The sequence below is a fragment of the Mustela lutreola genome, chromosome 11 (genome assembly GCF_030435805.1).
Source record: "Mustela lutreola isolate mMusLut2 chromosome 11, mMusLut2.pri, whole genome shotgun sequence".
Lineage (NCBI taxonomy): Eukaryota > Metazoa > Chordata > Mammalia > Carnivora > Mustelidae > Mustela > Mustela lutreola.
Window position 1 is genome coordinate 94,115,242 of NC_081300.1, and position 21,959 is coordinate 94,137,200.

Consider the following 21,959-nt stretch of genomic DNA (forward strand, 5'->3'; position numbering starts at 1 on the left):
TAAGCTGAGGGCTCAGCTTAAAAGAGCTAGAACTACAGAAAACCTGGGAAGAGGGAAGAACAAGTGCAAAGGCTCTGCGGCTGGAATGGGCTTGACATGTTCACAGAACAGAGAGAGGTCAGAGGGGCTTGAACAGAGTGGGAGAGTAGCAGGAGATGAGAGGGACAGACAATGGCAGGACAACAGCAGGTAAAGGGGGACCGAATCACACAGGGCCTGTGGACCAAGCCAGAACAAGCAACCAGGAAGAGGCAATGCTCAGAGTGATAGCTCCCCCGGCTCCCAAGACACAGCAGGTACCTCGAGTGCGCGCCTCTTGTGCACTGGGTGCCTTAGGTAGACGTCCGAATCTCACTTCCTTCCTGCTGGAGACTGTGGTCCTCCAGGAAGCAGATGTAAAGCCAGGGCTAACAGGTAAAGAGATTTATCAGATCAATGCCTATGCCTGTGGGAAGGAGCCAGAAGGAAGAAGAGAGGGAAGGAAGGAAGAAGAGCCAGAAGCAAGATAGGAACGAAGGGAGGGAGGAAGGAAGGTTGGTCGGTTGGTGGTTGGTTGGTGGAAGTGTCCTAGATTGCTGAGGAGTCTTGAGCCAGCAGAGGAATCCTTGTGTCCCCGGAACAGGTCTGCGTGAGACCTGCGCTCACTCCCTGGCTGGGGCTGGATCTCTAAGAACAGCATCTGGGGCACCAACCGATCATGTTTCCTATGGTCAGGGATCTGCACGGTGCACTCTCACGGCGCTGTTGGAAAGTCACCGTTACCACATACATCTTAGAGGGAAGCAAGTCTCAGGGGAAGTAACTTGCTCCGGGACACACAGCTAGGAAGGACCAGAGCTGGGATTTGAACCCTGGCTGCCCTGTGAATAATCACAAGATAGAAACAAGAGATGGGGGTTGGGAGGAGGCATTCTGCAACAGAGCAATGAATTGGGCTGAATATCTAGTTAAAAAAATAAAAGCATTACCCAAAGCTTTTACAGTGTTTGCTTACATGGTGTCCAGTGACAGAGCATTCACTCTGAGCCACATGTGTGCTCAGCAACATCTTATTTCATTCTCCATCCTCACCCTCCAATTGACCTATGACAAGAGTAAGGATGGGGCTGGGTCCACCGGCCTGCTCAGGACTTGCATGCAGCCTGGCCTCGAGGCCTTCCCACAGCTCCTCACACGCACTCATCTTCCGCCTACCTCATGGTCTTAGCACATGTTATTCCCTCTACTGAGATGCTTTTCCCTGACCTCATCCTTGAGATCTCAGCTGAAGGGTCACTTCTCCCAGCAAGAATCTCAGGACCTCAGAATTTAATCCTAGTGCATGACTACATACCCGTCTGTCCTATGCATCCACAGTGAGAGCTGTCACTTTGCCTTCTTTGTTCCGTGACATCTCCAGTATATAATTGTTGGTTATAATATTCATGCTATTTATTGTTAATTATTGTTATTTATATAATTATTAGTTTTAATTCTTAATTATGCCACAAAGTAAAGGGTAGAGGATGACAGCAATGATTAACATTATATGGAACGTCTATATGCTGGGCACAGATATCACAGCATTTGCCATGTATCTACCCACTTAATCTTCACAACAATCCTTACGGAAGTGATGCTACTACTATCCCCATTTGACATATGAGAGAACCAAGGCTCAGAGAAGTTAAGTGACTTGCCCAATGTTACACAGCTGGTAAGTGGGAGAGCTGAGACTTGAGCCCAGGCCACCCGGTTCCAGAGCACTCACTATGTCTTTGGGAGGCGGAGGGTACCAGGCTGGATTCTGCAGCCCAAGCCACACTCCCTCAGATACCTGGACCCACAGGCGTTCATAACAGACAACAGGTACCCCAAATATGTGCTCTCAGCAGAGTGGCCTCTGAGTGGCTGCCCTGCCCGGGGAAATCTGCTCCCGACCGAGCCACCTTGGCGACCCCTGTGGTCTCCCTGCCCGCAGCACCCACGCTCCAAACAGGTGGCTGAACAAGTCAATCGACCCTAATGGTTCCCGGGGAGCCATTCACCCTATCCAGTTTGAGCGACGGCGGCTCGGAGAGTCTTAAGCACTGCTCGGCTCCGGGCGTCTCGGGCAGACGACCAGCTCAGGCCAAAGAGGCCAAAGGATTGATTTTCTCTCTCTTTCTTTCTCTTTAATGACAAACGCACATCCTGGAATTGCTGTTTCATTTGGCTGAACTGGAGGATGGCAGAGGCGGGGGTGGGGGGGTTAGTAAAGGAACTGGAAAGGAAGGAGGGGCCGCCACAGGCCCCCTCTGGGGGGTGTCTGAGCTGCTAAGAAGCAGAGACAGCAGGCTCTGTGCTCTCCTAATCCTGTATCTTCATGGAGCTGGTCAAGGGCCTTTCATTTTTTCTGGAGGTACAGACTCTTCTGACACTAGGCACTTAGGAAAAGGCAGCCAGTGGCCCTGACATCTCACCTTCCTCGTGACCTGCCTCATGACCCCTACAGCTGGTCTGATCTATTGGAGACCTTCAACCCAGGCCCTTGGCACTGGCTGTTCCCTCTGCTTGGCATGCCCTCCCCAGGTCTTCACTCCCTGCCCAGTGTGGCCAGAGCTCTTCATTCGTAAGGGACCCTGGACATCCGGATTTCATAGATAACATCTCCTGGGTTGTAAATGCTGACAACTTACACGACAGTGTTTTTAAATATTGCACTAATTTAAACAGACACATCTGTGGACCATAAACAGCTCCTAGTCTGCAACCTCTGTGATCACAGCTCCCAAAATATAAGACATTACATACAATATTAGTAATGTATTAATCTAGTGAGTCCCCAATGCAGAAAGAAAGAAAACTTACCCAGAAATCTCTGAAAGAGCTTGCAAGTCCAGCAAGTTCTAGGAACTGCTGTTTATTTGGTTTTCCACCCTGTCTTACAAGCAAAATAACCACCGAAAATAAGCCGTTAGGCACTTGCAGAACGGTAGGTAACTGTGTGCCCAGTATGTGTTTAACACCTTCGTGTTCAAAGTGCTTTAATCTTCAACAACAACCTAGAAGGTGGAGACTATTAGTAGTCCCATTTAAAAACAAGGACAGCAAAGCTCAGAGAGGTTAACTGACCCATCCAGTGTCACACAGCTAGTAGATGACACAGTGGCAGGATTAGAAGCCAGGCAGGGGCCCCTCACCATCCTGGCTCCTTGTACTTTCCTCTTGAGGTAAAGACTAAAGAACAAATTCCTGTAATTAGCTTTGATCCACCTTAATATTCTTAACTGGCAAGTGAAAAACTTCAGCCATGCCACAGCCTGTATGACAGCCATCCCATAAAACCAGAGGACCAGGATCAGCAAACTCTGGCCCACGGGGCAGATCTAGGCCTCTGCGTGTTTTTTGTGAAGTCTGATGGGAAGACAGCCATGCCTGTTCATTCTCACTGTGTACGACTATTTTCATGTTACAGTGGCAGAATGGAGAACTTACAGAAACCAAACGGCCCACAAAGCCTCAAGTATGTCATTATCTGTCTTTTCATAGAACATTTGCTACCTCTGAGGGCCATCTAGATGGTTTCCTAGAGTGTCTAGAGATGCCACACCAGGAGAAGGTTCCTAGGTCAAAACCCTTGGGGAAACATTTTCCTTAGAGACACAGAAGCACATTTGCATATTAAAGAATACAAAAGGTTGTAGAAGCTTCTTTAGCTCTCTTTAGGCTGAGTGGTCTTAATATTTGGGCTGAGATTAAATGAAATGAAGAAGCCAGCCAGAGAAGGATCTGGGGGAAAAGAGCCTCACTTGGGTGGAGGGAATTGTAAGTCCAAAGGCCCTGAGGTAGGAAAGTACTCAATGCCAATGAGGGACAAAAAGAAGGCCAATGTGACTGGAGCAGAGTGAGGAGGGGGAGAGAGGCTGGAGATGAAGCCAGAGAGATAACAGGGGGGCAGGTGATGTGGAGACTTGCAATCAGGGGAGAAGACTTGGGATGATCGTTGTATAATGGGAATATTGTCCTGGTCCTACAAAACACTACAAGCCATTTCTGTGAATGGTTCTTCAAGGCTTAGAAACCAAGAACTCCATCCTGAACATAATTTCTTGTCTCCTAAACTGCTTAGAAAGTCAAACCCTCCCACGCATCACCACACAGTGGGCCCCAAGGTCATTAGAAGACAATGCGTTTAACCGTCAACACAAAGTGTGTCCGCTTCCTTCACCTTTACAACAACCTGATATGGCAGACCAGATGGGTACAACCGGCCTATGTGATGGGTTAAGAAACAGGACATTTGGGATATTGGATGATTCATCCAGGAGTGCCAGAGGCTGCACAGACAAGAGCTCTTGGGGCATTTCCCCTCTGCCAACTACCTCCACCTTCCCTGACACCTGCAATATAAACCACGGTCATAAGTAAAGAGCACACCCCAGTGAGAAAAATCAAACAGGAGAGTGTATCCTGAATTCCCAAACCAGGAACAAAGGCAAGCTACCACCTGAGTCCCCTTCCCACACTCAACCTCTGCCAGACTTGGCCTGTGAATTAGATAACTGGAAGCCACCAGAAATTGAGCCCTTTCAGGAACCAGTAGAGAAAACCAGTCTCTGGACAGCCATGTCCACCAATATAATATCCAGGACCAAAATCAGCACCAGGCAAGGTGTTCATGCTTACTATCCCATTCACCAGAAGAAAGGTTATTATGACACAAGTCCAAAGACAGAATCCTCTTTTTAACAGGAGAGAAGAAGGGGGAGGAGAAGAGGAAGGAAGGAAGGAAGGAGAAACCACCACCACCACAACTAGAAAAGCTAAATAGCACCATGTTCATCTGAAATAACCCACCGAGAAGCTTATTTACTTCTTTAGGCTTGTCTGTGGTTTCGCAATTTTCTACAGTGAACCCAGGTATTTACAAAAGAAACTTCAAGATCTCCAATAGCAAAGGTGGTCAGAGATGAGACAGTGCTTGTTTTTCTTCTAGCAAAGACAGAGCCCATCTTGGGGAAGCAATTTCTGTCGAGATGAGAAATCAGAATTTTGGGATGCCCAGAAAAGACTGCTGGGTTCTTTAAATAAATTCTCTAACACCTGTTTCTAGCTCCTTCTGCAAAAAAAGGCCCACAGGGTATGGGTTCCAACGAATGGGAGAGGAAGAGAGAATGGGCTCCCCCACTGGTTGGATTTGTAAGGGTCCAGGGGGCCATCCGATTGTTTGGTCTTATTCACAGAGCTGCTATTAGAAATCTCCCCTCACCCCCTGTGCCCCCCACCTCCCCTCCTCCTCCTCCCTCGGACCCACCCACAGCCCTTGCCTAATGCCAACCTATCTCATGGCCCCCGGCTATGGCAAGCCCAGTCTGCTCACGCTCCCCACCCCGGCAGCAATTCTATTACTGCGAAGTTTCCAAAGTTAGGATTCCGCCAACAGGGCTGATAGCTTATTTACTGCTGTCATCTATAGAAAGAGGAATTTTGACACATTGTTAAATGATAGCACATTTAGATAAGTCAAGCTGTCAGAGGCTCTAATGGATGTCTAAACTCTCTGTGGCTGATATGTAAAATTTATGCACTTCAGAATATCATAAGGTTATAATATTTTAATCACATCCACGCTCTTTCTAAACTTTGAGCAGGCAAAAACATTCCATCAAGCACCATCTCCCATGTGCACCTTCCCAAACGTTCCTCTAAACTCCTTTTAAAAGCCTAGCCTCTCTTGCTTTCCCTGTTGCTCTTCCTCCCTGAACACCCAAACCCTAAGCAGAATTTGCCTCTTCCTCCAAAACTTGTCCTATCTGGTCCTTCCAGCCAAACTCTTTCCTCCTAAGAAACACAGATGTGAATTGGGAGTGGGAGCCCTCATTTCGCCTGGACACTGTCAACTCTCATCAGCTTGATTAGCTCTCTTAAAGGAAAAAACAAAACAAAACAAAACAAAAAGATAGCACAGGAGACTGGACCTGGATCATCATAAAAAAAAAGTGGCAAAGTAAAGCAGAAAAAGAAAATCATAAAGGTATGAATCCGGTTATAATGATTATACACAGAAAAGCCATAAAAAAATACTGCATTAGTAATGTTCACCATAAAGCAATCTTATAACCAAATGAAATATGCCTAGCATTATCTTTGGGATGGAATTTTATTTCTTGTCTCTGGGACTGCTAGCAGCAGAGGGAAAAAAAGGAGAAAAGAGAGGGGGAAGCAGTTTCGGGGGTCCTGGAATAGGGTACCACATGTCAGAGCATCTTTACCATCAGCCGTAAGTCATTAAGACTCGCTGACTGACTTCCATCCTAGGAAAACGGCCCTGCTGTGTTCAGAGACGGCGCTGGAAGGAATAACTGGACTGCTTCCATATTTGAAAAAATATATACTTCCGGAGGGCTGTATGCTGGGCTGGTACAAGGTCACCTTTCTTGCCAGGATTGGGGTGGAGTCAGCAGCATGGTCTGGCCTGGGGACACAGGCCGCCTTTGCTGCCTCGGCCACTTTAACACTCGGCAACCAGGCTTCGAGAAACCACTGAACCTGAACAACCAAGAATTGAAGCCACACACCTCCTCACACTCACAGGCAGCTGGGCCGCGTGACGAGTGGGCTCAAAGCTGTCGGCCTGCACAGGGCCTGGGGTGGGGGCCCGCCTCTCCTACCGGGATCTCAGAACAAGCCAGCAGAAGTTTTCCTTTCTGGTTATCTCCCCTATAAGAGGAAAGTGGGAAGGGAAAAAAATGAAAATAAAAGTGTGGCGTAGGAGTCATTAGCATTATGCACAAGAGATGATCCCGGGCAAAAGTGCTTAGGCTCATAATCTGTTTCCAACAAAAATGCCATCAGTGAGAATGCAGGTTGAAGCCGCAGGCCTGTCGGGCAGGGGAGCCACTGAACACTTCAGGCCGAGGGTGGGGACCGTGGCAGATGTGAAGGTCTCAATGTTTGCATGCAGCTAAGGCTGCCACGTTTATTTCTCTGCTCTCTAGAAGTGTGCAGCCTTTCAGACTCCCTCAGGGACACCCCCCCACACTTAATATCCATGTAAATGAGCTTACCCCCTTCCCTGAGAGCCTGCTCCTTTTGTGCCAGACACACCAGCCATTTTCTTAATAAACACCACCACCGTCCTCCTGTGGGGGTGGGGGTGTTGGTCCCATTTCCCCTTCACCTGAACAAGACTCTCCACCCCTCCACCTTCATAATTTCCAGTTCAAATTTGCTTTCCTACCTCAGCATCTTCTAAAACCCTAACAAAGGGTTCCTAGATCAGTGGGAGTCCAAACGGAGTCCAAATGGAATCAAGATTTGGGTGACCTCAACAGCTCCACAAAAGACCCAGGAGCTGGAGAAGGAAGCGAGTGAGGTTCAAACCCCCTCCCCCCAGCTCAGAAATCGGCCCCCTGGGAGCCGCACCCACCCCTCAGCACCCAGCCCCAGCTCTAGCCACCCCTCCCGGCTGCAGCCGGAGCTCCCTGGATTGAAAACGAGTTATCTAATGAAAATTGTGTTAACTGACATTCTGGCCAACCGGGAGCAAATACCAGCGCTGTAAATCTCGACGCGGAAATTTTCTCCAGCCCAGAATAACAATAGGACCCTGCAAAGGGCTTTCGCCAGCCCTTCTGGTTCCTCTCCTCTTGTCTGCCACGTTCTTGTCATTCCTTATGTTACAGAACATCAATCATAAATAAAGACGCTGTCCCCCAGCCGTGCCCCGGTCTCATTTACAAACATTAGCAGGGAATACGATTACCATTGGCCTTCGTGCCAAGCCCAATGTGGCTGCCCAACTCCCTCTCTCCCTCTTTCTCTATTTCTCTCTCTCTCCCCCCTCCCTCCCTCCCACACACACCCCCCACTCTTCCAGAAAGGCCACTTTAGCATCATTTAAACGGGCAAGCACAGCTCACAGCCTGGCCCGCCTCAGCTGGTCACCAAACTGTAGCCCCAACTCGAGAGAGGACCTGGAATTGCAAGGCACTTGCAGTTATTAACTGCATGCCTGAGTGCCCCGATTTTCTCTCAGCTCAATGGCTGGGGGAGGGGACGAGTGGGGGGTTAGAAAGGAGGGGGCTGGGAAGTGGCTAGGAGGAGGAGGGTATAGGAACCACTTATCAGAAGAAACTTAAGAAGATCTGCAGGCGGATTTTCAAAAAAGAAATAAGTGTGTCCCTTTTTATCTCCAGACTGATGCTCTCACTTCTTCTGCGAATGTCAAGGCCAAGGCAGGATGTTCTAATCGCCTGGTTCTCAGCAACACTTCCCCGCCCCTTGTTCCCACTGCATGCCGAGACTTTGCAAGACTCCAGGGTTTGGGAGGACTTGGCAGGAGCGTCCTGGGGCACCCCAGAAAGTACAGAGCCTAGAGCAGTACCTTCCGCGGGTGTTCTCTGAGATTCCACCCCCAGTCCCACCTCCTAGGGGATTAGCACAGAACACCCCCAAATCTAGGAGAGACATACAGACTTCCAGAGAAAGGTGGAGTGGAGAATAAAGCGCTGGTGTTTGGGAGGGAGTAGCCCTGGGGAAAGAGAGGGAAAGAGAAGAGAGAAAGAAGAAAAGAGGGGAGTGGCGGGAGGGAAAGCAGGAGGAAGAAGACTGCAGGGGAATCTCCCATTTAAAAGTTCCCATGGGCCCGAGAGCCGGGAGTCACCTGCTCTGCGCAGCTCCAGGCTCTCCACGGCCCCGGAGGCGGCAGCGCAAACTTGCGCGCGCCCCGGGCCCATCTCCACCGCCCGCCCCATTTGCACTTAAAAAGAGGGTGGAATGGGGGTAAAGGCAAGAAGCAAAGACCAACCCCGAGAACCCGGCCCGAGGAGAGGTCTGCCGGCGCAGGCGGCCAGTCCGGTGATGGTGGCAGCTGCGGCTGGGGCGGCAGCAGCGACGGCCCTTGGGTGGCGGCGCGTCTGGGCTGCGCAGCCAGGCAGGCGGCGGCGGCCGAGGTGCCGGCGGCCGGCGGGGCGCGGAGCCGCCTCCACGCCAACCCCAGCAGCCTCCTCCTCCTCCCTTCTCCTTCTCCTCCTCCTCCTCCACCTCCCTACCCACCAGCTCCCTCCCTCCCTCGCCTAAGCCCCAGCCGGCCGCGGACAGGCACGCGGCGCGCTCCGCGGCCTCCCCGGGCGCCGCGAAGTTGGGAGGCGCGCAAAGTGCAGCGCAAGGGGGGCTGCCGGGGGTCCCGCCGGCAGCCCCCTGCCCGGGACCGCAGCCTCTGCTTTCCCCGTGCCTCGCTCGGCCGTTCTCCCGCCGGCTTGCTCCCCGGGCCGAGGGCTCACTAGCGCTTCTCCATGGTCGCGGCGGCTAATCGATGATTGAACCGAACAAAGAGCAGCGGCGAGATCAATTCCTAATACCTATCGATGGGCAGCGGGCAGCCGAGCCCCAGCGAGCCCCAGCAGCCGCCGCCCGCCGCCCCGGGGCGCCCGCCCACCCTCCCGGGGACCTCCCCAATGCGCCCAGGGCGCGCCCTAGGGCTCCCCACGGCCGCGCGGCCGGCGCTGCCCGCACTAACCTGGAGTCGCCGTAGATCAAATCGCTTCCAATATTGAAACATCGATCCCACATTGGCGGCCATCTTGGGGGCTATTCGAGACGCACACACACAAGAGTTTGGCTTTTCTCAATGGCTGCACTCAATATCCGGGCTGGACTCCCCCCAGCCCCGGGGCCGCCGCCGGCCGCCCGGGCCCTGAGCGCCGCCGCCCGGGGCCCCTTGGGCGTCCCCCGGCCTCCTTCCACCCGCTGCCCCTCGGCGCCGCCGCGCCGCCGCCGCCGCCGGGCCCGGGAGTCGTGCGCCCCCCCGACCCCCGGAGGGCGCGGGCGGAGCGCGCCGGGCGGGGAGCTCGGCGCCCGCCCGGGGGAGGCGGCCGAGGATGGGGCGGGAGGGGAGGGTGGGGGGGAGGCAGCCTCTTCGAGAGGCGACGGCGCCGCCGCTGCCCTGCCTGCAGCCGGCTCCCGGGCCCGCGGAGCGCTCGCTGCATCTCCCCCCCAAGTCCGGGGTCGGTGTGCCGCGCGATTGCACTTGACTTTGGCTTTTTGCAAACTTATCAATACTGACGTAACGTGCTGATCAATGCAAAGGGAAGTTTGGGAGGGGGGGCTGCGGGAGGCCGGCAAGCGGAACGCCAACACCCCCCACTTCGCACCTGTCTACCCCCCCACCCCCTGCATTGCATACTTTAAAAAAAGTTAATAGTTTGCGATGATTTTTTTTTTTTCTTTTGCAATCAGAGGACACACAACACGTGCCTCGGGCTGCTACCGCTCCTCCGCCAGCTAAGCTTCGGATCGGAGGGTTGCAGCTCGCAGGTAGGGCCGCGTAGACTCCCGGGCCGGCGGGCGTGTGGGAGCCTGCCAGCGGGCCGGTGGAAGCCGCCCGGGGGCGCCACTGAGTCGTGGGAAATAGCACCACTGCCGCGCGCAGTTTCCAAGCCATTATATTGTTTTGCTTATTATTGGGGAGCGGCGCCTTAGTCAGAGATCAGGGTTCCTTGCAGGGCGAGGGGATGGGGGCGGGCTTCAGATCCTTCGCAATAGGAGTTCTTATAACTGTTATTATTTGGGGGTCTAGAGATAAAAGGCTCCTCATAACTTTAGAATGGGAGGCCCTTTTACTGTTTCGATGATTATTGGAAGGGATCCTTAGCCAAATCTCTGGAGCACTTTAACCCCCTCAGTGAGTTGGCTTTTATAATTTGCGTAGAATGGGTTAGCTTTTATTGTTATGATCTGTTGAGGGGGCCGTAGCCCTGCTATGGGGTCTTTAGGATTCTCAACAACTACAGAAATTTCTGCTATTGTTATCATCATTATTATCCGAGGGGCCTTCTAGCTGGGGACCTCAGGTCCTTTGCAGTATGAGGCTCCTTTATTACGACTGTCTTTTGGGAGAAAGTCTTTAGCCCAGCTCGAGGGAAGTTACCTCTTCTGCAATTTCTGACCTTGGACAATAGGGATGAGGGATAAATTTCTTCCTTTACATTTTTCCCTCTTTTTGCCTCTGTGCAAGCCAGAGGTTCCCAGTCCCCTCCCAACATCCCACCCCCAAGAGGATCTCAGACCCCCTAAATCCCTCCATCACTAACCCACTTATCCCACCCCCACTCTTGACCCTGGGGTCACGCTCCCTCTCTGGCAAGTCCCCTGCCAAATCCCACCCCACCCTCCTCCCTACTCCCCCCAAAAGAACGCTTCCTCCCTCTTTCTCTGGTCAAAAGATTTGCTTTTATAGACAGCAAATGGAAATTATATTCTCTTTTTATGACCCAGCTTGGACTTCTGACATCACTCTTGGTCTGGGACAATAGATCAATACAGAAGGTTGTAAAAAAGATAAAGTTTAGAAGAGTTGTAAAGGAGAGAGAATCGTGATGGATATTTTTGATGATTTTCCAATATTTGTGTCTTGGAGCACGTGCTTCGAGGCAATTAAAGTTTTTAATGTAATGTAAATAATTGTTTCATAAATGCTTCAGAAGAAGGTGTGATCTTTCTGAGCAATCACTTGAGCTGTTTAAAAAATGTAATGTGATTTAAACAAGGATACAGTATTTCTGTTACCATCCCCATACATTTTCCATGAGGCCTGGGTAAATATATTAATGTACAATTTGAAAGACTCGTAAGACCAAAAGTACAGCATTCACCAAGATGTAATGAATTAGGCCTAGTTAGCAATTCCGAGTGGCCTGTTTCCTTGCCAGATTAAATTGCACGTGATGTGTGGTTTATCTCAGCTCTCGATAACTTCACGTTTAAATTACAGCTCTCATTCTGCAAAATGAATTTAGAGAAATTTCATAACTATCACATTGCAATTTTTTTTAAATGGCTACATTTTCTCCTGAGCATCTGTAAAGCTTGCAGTTTCCTTGTCTTTGAGTCTGTTTTTTAAAGACCTGTAATAGAAAATCTGGAGTGAGTGTGAAACCCTTCAAAGCAATTTTTAACAAACCAAGGTTTTGATGAAAGATAATTTTAAATTTATGTCTGACTTTGCAGTCATGGAATAAATTGACATTGTGTACCTCCTGATATGATGTACTGAGAAGGACACAGCATCATTTCTGTGATATTCCTGCCAAAAGTACATAACCTGAATCTAATTGTGAAGAAATATTAGACAAACCCAAGTGAAGGGGGAATTCTACAAAATAGCCTGTTTTCTTTAAAAATGTTGATGTCACATGAAACACATAGAAAGATGAAGGAACTATTCCAGATTAAAGAAGCAAAAGAGACTTGACAACCAATTAAAACATATGACCCCGGATTTTCTTTTACTGTATAGTGCATTAATTAGAGCCAATGAGAAATTTAGGATAAAGTCAATAGATTGCATAATGGCATTGTATCAATGTTAATTTCCTGGTTTTGATTATTGTATTGTGGCTATATAACAAAAGAGGCTTGTTTTTTAGAGAACAGAGTGAGATATTTAGGGGTAAAGGAACAGACCTCATCATGTCTGCAACTAACTCTCAAATAGTTCAGGCAAAAATAATATGCATGTATTTGTTTATATCTATCTACTAGAATGATACAGCAAATGTTGCAAAATGGTACACCTGAGGACTCTAGATGATGTGTACACAGCAATTTGTACTTTCCTTGCAGCATTTCTGGGAATTTAATATTATGTCAAAAGAAAAAGTTAAAAGAAAAAAATAAATTTATGTCTGACTTTTTTTCAGTTGTTAGGACTATTGGGCTTCAGAATAAAAATTCTGCATGGAACTTTTCTACTTTCCTGACTGACATAGGCTGCACCTTTGACCGAGCAGGAAATTGCCACAGCAAACATGCTTACTGAAGAGCAGCAAGAAAATCCAATAATTCAGATTGTTTTAAGTCTGTGATATTTTTAAATGACTTAATGCAGTGGGTCTCTGAAGAATTCTGACAATTTTAATGGTAGAAACTTGCAGTCCCACTGAGGAACGGGTTGCTACATAAATACTGAATGATCGTGTCTTTCTGCCTGGGCCGAAACATATTAGCTTTGCTTAGTGGCTTATTGCTTTATTCACAAAATAAATTTCAGCCATCTCTCCCCACCATATTCCAAGCGCATTGTGAGCCAGTGCCTTATTAGATGTGAGGGCTTATATTCCAAAGGCATCTGTTACCGTCTCAAGCTCAGCAATAATGAATTAAGCAGTTAAGTGTTTACCCCCAAACAGAGTTAGCTGGGGAAATGATATTATTATGGGTGGTCCTTAATGAAAGACGGTAAACCAGGAAACACTCTTTTAGTAATCAGCCTCAGATTTAAAAACTAAAGTACTAAAATATTAAATATTTTTGCGAAAATCTGTTTTTCATGTTCTTCATGCACACTCCCTGCCCAAACACAAACACACATGTGCAGATATAAAAATACTTAAGCAGGTTCCTTGTTGATTCCTGATTCTCAAAGACCAACTTATCAAGGTAAGTATTTTAAAAATTACAATGGAAAAGATGACACCCTCTCCCTGCCCCAGAGGAAGAAGAGTGTGGCTTGGAATAGACTACCCTGAAAGCAGAAGCAGACAGAGAGCTGAATCCTTTAGGAAATTCATAAACTGTGTAAGAATCCCAGGGAAGATAATGGCAGGTCCTTAGCCATGAACATAATGATATGCGAAATCCCCAGCATCAAAGCTGAAACAAAAGAAAATGTCCTTCGGTAGCTCTGTACTGCCCACCGCAGCTGCCAGGCAGGGAGAAAGACAGCTAGAGACCCCAAATTTATCTGGAAGCATTAGACAGCCCTCCGAGTGGAGTAGGGGATATGGTACTGCCTGGCTGACACCTGCAGGGGTGTGGACTCCTGGACGTGGGCCCATGGTTAGGTCCCAGATCCAGAGGTTGGAGTGACCAACTCTGAAGACCAAACCACCAACTCCTTATGTGCAAACACAATGCTGTCAACCTCTACTATTACTAAGCACCTACTGGTTTTTGGATGCTTATAAGTAAATCTTTAGCATAATATATTGTTAGAAGCAAGACTCGAGTCAGACTGTCTGGATATGAATTCCAGCTCTGCCACTTACAAGCTCTGTGGCCTCGAGCAAGTGACTTTACCTCTTTGTGCCTCATTTTGCCAGGTGTACAATGGTGCTAATAATCGTACAAAAATGTTGAGGATTAAAAGAGTTAATTTCTGTGAAGCACTATGTAAATGTGCCATATCTAGTAGCTATCGTTGTTTGTGGTCTCACGATGCATGGGATAGCAATCTGCATTCCCAAACTGCAGGTGAAAAGAATAAGGTCCTGAGAGAGAAATGGTCAAATGATTGTGAAAGAGCAGAGCCAGGCCTGACACCTAGTTCACTCACATCAGGCCTGGGGCGCTTGAGCTTGCCCTGTCTCTTATGGGGAGGAAAAATGGGTGAAAAAGCGGATGGCCAGAAAGCAGAGCTGCAGTGTTACCCAAGTCCAACTCTCATTGACCAATCAGACTGGAGAGGACAACACAAGAGGGTCAGTCTCCCTTTGCCTGACTCCTGTTGGAGACTAGTTAAACAAGTGTATTTGTAATGTGCTGATTATGCTCCTTTTGTCCCTCCTTCCCCATTCACTCTACCCCTGCCCGGGGCCCCAGGAAGCCAGCCTCTGTGGACTCTATCTCCCAGGCTCCCTTGTTCTCTGGCATCCAGATGGATTTGGCCAATGGGGGACCTGTTTGGTAGTAAGAAGGTGGGAAGAGGGAAAGGTTAGGGTATTTATTTCCCAGCCCCTTCCCTACCTCACTGCAGTTCTGACAGTGATGGGGTTCTCTTACAGACACAGTCCTGGTCAAGTTGTCTTTCTGCTCTCACTAGGCTCTCTCCCTCCCCACACCCTTTGAGATCTGAGGTGGAAATGTCTTCCTCCTCTTGTAAGCATCTGGGTGCTTCAACATTCTCCTGCCCACAATTCTGTAAATGGTCTCATTTACAAATCCTGGCTGAGTGTACCTTCTGGGACCCTGACCTACCACACAACACTATTCAATTATTAAAAAATGTTAATGTTATTTATATGTGTTGAAGTGATATCTAGGATATAAGACAAAATAAACATATCTAGGCTATAGGATATTAAGAAATAATCCCATCTCTGCTTAAAATGTGGTACTTAGGAAAAAGTTAAAGAAAACTCGATATCATATAGTTAACAGAATTAGTTCTAGAAAATGGGTTTAGAGGCCACTAATAATTTTCACATTATTATCTAAAATTTCTTATAATCACAAATACTTTATCATCAGAAATCTTTATTCTTTTGGGGTGGGAGGGAATCTGTTTTCTCCTGAGACCCTGACAGGTAAACATACCACAGAATGCCATATCCATCTGAGATGTCCATGAAAGAAGAATGGACTAAATAGAGAGGCAGTCCATGAACATGGACTGTTCATGGGCTGAAAGATTTAATATGGTGAAGATGTCATTTCTGTCCAAATTAATCAATAAACTTAAGACCATTCCAATAAAAATCCCAATAAAGTGTTTCACAGAACAGGCCAAGCCCATCTTGAAATTCTTATGGAGATGCAAGGGCCAAGGTCAGGGCATTTAAAGAATAATAAAGTATAGGAACTTTTCCTATCAGATATTAAGACTAATTATAAAGCTATAATAATAAAAACAGTGAGGCAGAAGGACAAATAGACTCAGGGAACAAAATTAAAAGCCTAGGATAGGGGCGCCTGGGTGGCTCAGTGGGTTAAAGCCTCTGCCTTCGGCTTGGGTCATGATCCCAGGGTCCTGGGATCGAGCCCAATGTTGGGCTCTCTGCTCAGCGGGGAGCCTGCTTCTTCCTCTCTCTCTGCCTGCCTCTCTGCCTACTTGTGATCTTTCTCTGTCAAATAAATAAATAAAATATTTTTTTAAAAAATAAAAAATAAAAGCCTAGGATAGATTCATACAAGTACAGAATGGACTTACATCGCAGAGCTTGCCTTATAAACTAGTGGTGAAAAGACAACTTCATTTTCAATATGGTGCTGAGCCAACTGACTACCCATATGGGAAAAAGAAAATAGAATCAGATCCCTACCTCACACCCTACACAAAAATCAAGCCCCAGGTGGAGGTGTCTGCATGCTATAGATTTAAGGAAACAAACCAAAAAAATGTTCCTTTTTTACCAACAGCACAAAACATTTTAACTGAAAACTATATCCTTATTAAAATGACTTGACTCTGCCATGTCTGGTTGTTTGTTCAAGCATCCTAACAGCTCTGCTCATGTAATAGCCCAGGGTCCCTTTCAGAGCTGTAGCTATAGCAGAACCAAGACTGATTTTCTTTGAGCATCCCCGGAATGAAACACCACTTGGCACTTGGCAGCTTCCAGGAGATTTAGAAACATTAGCTAATTAGAGTTTCTAGGACTCTGCTCTTCACTGGCACAGGCTCCTCTTCATGCACACAGCTTTGCTGAGCCCCTGAGAAGCTGGTCCCTGGGCAGGAACCTGCCTTCCAATTCTGCATCCCATTTTAGCAGTGGAGTGTGCAAACCAGACAGTGACCTAAGACCTCCCAAACAACCACCGCGGAACTGAGGGAACCCATTTGGCTCTCCATCTCTCCTAGGTCCCACATCTCTGGCACGAGTGTCCCCATTTGGCTTCATGCCCACTAGGGCACTGATTCCTCCATCGGCTCCCAAGACTGTGAGCTCCCAAGGACAGCCATGGGTCTTTCCTGTGCCCTGAGAAGAACTGAGCACCCCCACCAGCACTCCCACCCACCCACTTAAATAAAACTCCACAAATTGTACCCCTAAAACCTGATGAAGAGTGTAGACTGTTATTGCAGCTTTTCTTAAGGGGCAAGGTATGAAGCACTTAACATCTTAACAATCCTTTTTGCTTCTTCCCTGAAGTTCCCTTCATTAAAACAGCCACTCTAGTCTCTATTTGTAATTCCTCTCCCCTCAAATGTCTCGCCCATCTTCTCCCACTCATCACTCACTCTTACTTGCTCAGTCTTCCCTGGTGCCTCCTCCCTTGTCCTCCATGTCTGCCCCTTCCCTCTCTCATTGCTCCTTCTTCACATCTGAGGTTCTCACATTTCATTTAGTCAGCAAAATAGGAAGCCAAACCAAAAAAAAAAAAAAAAAAAAAGAAAGAAAGATAGAGAGATGTGAATCGTTACAATTTTCATTTTGTCCCTGTGTTACTGCTGCACTGTCATCATCACGGTCATATTGATGCCTACTATGCACCAGGGACCTTTCTAACGTTCTCCCCAAATCTCACATCTATCATGGCTGTATCCATTCTGCCAGTGAGAACACTGAGCGTCAGGAAGACAGAATATCTTGTCCAAGTTCACTCAACAGGACAGTGGCTGAGCATGGTTTAGAAGCGCAGTGAGAAACTATGCACAGTCCTGCTACAGAAGCCCTGACCCTAGCTTTAGCTTTTTCTGCTGGCCCTGCTCAGGGCAGGAGGGAGAGCAATGTAGGTACTTCTGGAAGATGCCATTCAGACAAAGCGTAGCTAATAGGGGTTGTTTCTGTCACCCCAGGAGCCAGTCCCTAAATTACCACTCTCTCAGCCTCCTTAAACCTTCTGATTTCTCAGCTCTTAGGTTCCCCAAAACAAAAGATGTTCCACTCGTCCCCAAAGGACAGGAAAATAATAATGCTGCCATTTATGGCCTGCTTTCCCCAAGCTGGGCTCGCTCTGCCCATTATCTAATTTCCTCTTTGTAACAGCACTTGGAGGTAAGTATTGTCATTTCCTCCCCTTAATAGCTGAGGAAACAAAGGTTCAGAGATGGTAAGTGACTTGCCCAAGGTCATCCAGCCTGTAAGCAACTGAGCTGGGGGTCAAATCCTGTTCTGTTTGATGTCAAGGTTGAGGTTCTCAACCCTGAATACCACCCCCTTCCCTTTCTCAGCTGCCTGTAAATCTCTGTGGGGCTTTGAACTCACTTTGAATTTTTTAATTCAATTCCCAGCTGGCGAGGGGCTCAGCCTGGGTTGAAATTCAGAGCCTTCCCTTAAACTCACAGTCTCCAGCCTCTCTCCAGAGCTCAGGGGGCCCAGGATGAAGATTCTGGAAGCTCTCCTTTGAGGTTGGGTCTCCATCCCTTCAACCCCAGAAACCTCTGTGAACCCCTCAGTGCCTGGGGGAGCAAAGCCTCCCCTCCACTTCAAATGCTCCATGACGCAGGAAGCAAATCTAACCATCCTGCATGAGCCCTTCTGCTCCAAACCCTTGGGGTCCATCAGGATCTTTGGCAAATGTGCCAGGCATTGGGGGCCCTGTCCCAGACCCTGCCTGTGAAAACAGCATACGAAAGAGACTTTTAAATGATCCTCAGTACCTCAGGCCAGGGTCTAACCTGCCACCCATGTACCATCCCCCCTTTTGTGCACACACATATACACACCTGCTCTCACAGACATAGTTTGTATACACCCCTATGCACGCTCTCATGCATACACCTTTACATACGCATGCGCGCACACACCTGCATGCACACCACACATTCATTCGTGCACATTTGAACACAAGCCAGAAACATATTCTCTGGGACACACCTGTGTGCTCACACACAGACTTACACAGCCTGTGTGTGCCTATGAATGAGCATACAGCGGTGATACATGCGCTTGTGTGCGCCCAGTGCTACCTTCCAGGGTGGGGCAGCAACGCCTCTGCTGGGGCCTCCTGGAGCCCGGCCTTTGGCAAAAGCCCCACCTGGTGGACACTTGGTGTATACGCCAACCCCACCTCCAAGCCAAGTGCCCTGGGACCACTGAGGCTCTGGTGAGTACCCAGGCTGGCTAGCAGGAAGAGATTGAACCCAAAGCTAGACTTCGGAGCACCCCTATTCCTTTAGAGTTGCCTTCTCTCCTCCTATTCCCTTCCCTGGGCAACAATTTCCCTGGCCAAAGTCAGGGAAAAGAATACTGGGTCCAGGAGAAGGAGCTTAAATCACTGCTCTGCCATGTGCTAGTTTCTCTCCCATGCCTCAGTATGCTCAATTATAAAATGAGGGTCCTCAAACAGGCATTTGGAAGAACTAAATGACATCATGGACACAAAATCAACTGCCGTGTATCTCAGCATTGGACAGCCTAGAATGAGTCTGAAGTCAGACCTGTTTTTTTTTTGTTGTTTTTTTTTTAAAGATTTTATTTCTTTATTTGAGAGAGAGTGAGCTAGAGAGAACAAGTGGGGGAAGGAGCAGAGGGAAAGGGACAAGCAGACACCCCACCGAGCAGAGAACCTAAAACGAGGATCGATCCCAGGAGCCTGGGATCATGACCTGAGCCAAAAGCAGCCGCTTACCCGACTAAATCATCCAGGAGTCCCTTGTTTTTTTTGTTTTTTGTTTTTTTGTTTTTTAAGATTTTATTTATTTACCTGAGACAGGAAGAGAGAGAGAGTGAGCATGCACACAAGCACAGAAGCAGGGAAAGAAGGAGAGGGAGAAGCAGACTCCCCACTGAGCTGGGAGCCCCATGTGCGTCTTTATCCCAGCACCCCAGGATCAACGAAGGCAGATGGTTAACCAACTGAGCCACCCAGATGCCCCGGACCTGTGTTTAAATGGAGACCAGGGCTTAAACTTTCTTGGGTGTGGGCCCTTGGGCAAGTCACTCCATCCCTTGAGTGGGCTTCATTAACTGTGAGGTGGGGGAAAGTCCCCAACAAGTGGTTGAAAGAAGGAAACAACGTCATGGACGCAAAATCCATTACTCTCTCCATTTCTCTCAGACCAAAGACAGGAATAGTTCAACAGGGCTGGAATCGGAAGGACACCGGTCCAAATTCTTTTTTTTTTTTTTTTTTTTAAGATTTTTAATTTTTATTTATTTGACAGAGAGAGATCACAAGTAGGCAGAGAGGAAGGCAGAGCGAGAAGAGGAAGCAGGCTCCCCACTGAGCAGAGAGCCTGACACGGGACTCCATCCCAGGACAGTGAGACCATGACCTGAGCTGAAGGCAGAGGCTCAACCCACTGAGCCACCCAGGCGCCCCTTGGTTCAAATTCTTAATCAAATCCTGATTCTGCCACTTTTGAGATGTGACCTTGAGCAAGTCACTACCCTTGTCCAACCTGTTTCCCCATATGCACAGTGGTACCTCTTAATGTTGTGGTGAGAATTAACCAGATAATGCATGCAAAGAGCCTGACATCAGTAAGCATTCCATAAATGCAGACTGCCACTGTCCGCAGTGAGGTTTGGGGGAAACAAGTGATATCTGGAGGCCTGGGTGATAGATGACCCTCAGGAGCTCCATATAATATCTGTATGTTTAGAACTAACTATAATTTAATCACCATGTGCCAGGTGCTGTACTAAGCCTTTTCTAGGAATTAAATGATTTAATGTCACAACAACTCCATTAAGTAGGCATTATTATTCTTCTCATTTTACAGATGAGGACAGTGAGGCACAAAACTTGCCCAGGGCCACAGAGTCAGAGAGCGGATTAAGATCCAAGCAGAGTCCTCTGGATTTCTCCTGTTCCCTAATCCTACAGAGCTGTCCTATCAGCTCTGACCTCCCAGCCTCTCCTAAGAGAGGGAAACTTCCCCAGAGGCTGAAGTCTGCTTTTCGAGGGCAGGTGCTCCCCAGCAAGTCCCCCAGAGTCCCACTCTTCCTCCCAATCCCAAGGGAGGAAAATGTCCGTGTTCGAGATGTGTATCCTGGAGGGCTATGGAATTACGATAATCTTGGGGAGGCGATAAATGCAATGGAAATAAAGCTAACTAAAGAGACTGTGCTAATCATGGGAGCCTGTGTCAGAAAACTTGCATCTGCTGGAGGTTGCTAAGAGGCATGAAGGTGGAAGGAACCTGGCTGGCGAGGCTTCGTCCCATTGCTGAAGCATCACCACAGAGTGGAGGGACAGATGGTGGCTCAGACAAGAGACGAATGTAGAAGAGAGATTAGGTACAGGAAACTGGGTGCTCCACATTTTATTTAAAAGTCAGTTGCTGGGCACTGGCTGCCTGATGATGCCAGCTCAAGGGAGACACTTTCGGATGTGGCATGGCGTTCAGCAGAAGCCTTGACTCCAGGCTTTTTTGTCTGAACCCCGAACCTCTGGCTCCCTGGCTGTGTGGCTTACATCCAGGAGCTTTGCCTCTCAGGAGCTTGAGTCCGGCCACATGACCTGCTTCAGCTAACAGAACGAGGTGAAGCGTTGCTGTGCCAGTTTGAGCCTCCATCTCAAGATATGTTGTATGTTTATACCTGTCCTCTTGCATGGTTGCCTTTTACCATGGAAAGAATATGCCTGGGCTGGCCCAGGAGGATGCAAGAGTCAAGGGTAGGGAGGACCCTGATTTCCTGGATGACACATGGAAGACAGAAACCCTCACTCAGGAAAACCTGCTAAGGATTATCCCATGACTTCGAAACACACCTCTCATGCTGGACCACTGGGGCCTACTTATCACTGCAGCAAGTGGTCCTAGTGCTGTCCCACTGACAGGCCAGACCCTGCACCCCTTCCTGAGCCAGTTCTGTGGTTTCACCCAACCTGGATGCCATGTGGCTTTGTGCTCTCAGCCTGACCTAAGACTCTGAGCTCCCTGAAATCTGATGAGCCCCACTATTAGGCCATCCAACTGCCCTGACAGGATCCACCTTGGCCCGCAAGTGAGGTTCCCTGGTGCTCTCTTCAGTGTTCTTGGTGGTCTCCACCCCTGGTTCTAGGTTCTGGGATCCTAGCAGGTTTTATACCTGAGCCACTCAGTCCCCATGTCATGTGGCCTTGGGCAACCCACCTAGATCCTCCCAAACCTCATTTTTCACATGTGGAGAAAGGGGAGTGCTGCTTCCTTCCTGACTCCAGAGTGGGAGCATGAAGATCCCAACCGAAACGTGTGAATCCTGTAAAAATAGCTAGAATGAGGTCCATCATTCAATGCTGACTCTTAAGGGGCATCACTGAGAGAAACAGAGAAGAATCCCACTTCTTTTGCCTCAACTTCCCCTTAGCCCTCACCCTATTTCTCTTCTTTGTTAAGGTTTTAAATG

General features: G+C 48.5%; 1 protein-coding gene across 5 annotated transcripts in view; it reads right to left on the minus strand.

Annotated features, from left to right (window-relative positions):
• The window catches only part of CUX2 (cut like homeobox 2), a 325,354-nt gene that overhangs the window by 248,867 nt on the left and 54,528 nt on the right, over nucleotides 1-21,959 (minus strand). For 2 of the 5 annotated variants that reach the window (XM_059139079.1, XM_059139078.1), the window contains exon 1: nucleotides 9,482-9,714. The exons of 1 other annotated variant lie outside the window; for it this stretch is intronic. In XM_059139079.1, coding sequence (XP_058995062.1) covers nucleotides 9,482-9,544 — 63 coding nt within the window. In that variant the 5' untranslated portion in view covers nucleotides 9,545-9,714. Of the gene's footprint in view, nucleotides 1-8,770; nucleotides 8,960-9,481; nucleotides 9,722-21,959 lie in introns of those variants that run through there. 2 more of the 5 variants (XM_059139083.1, XM_059139084.1) reach the window with 2 other exon arrangements.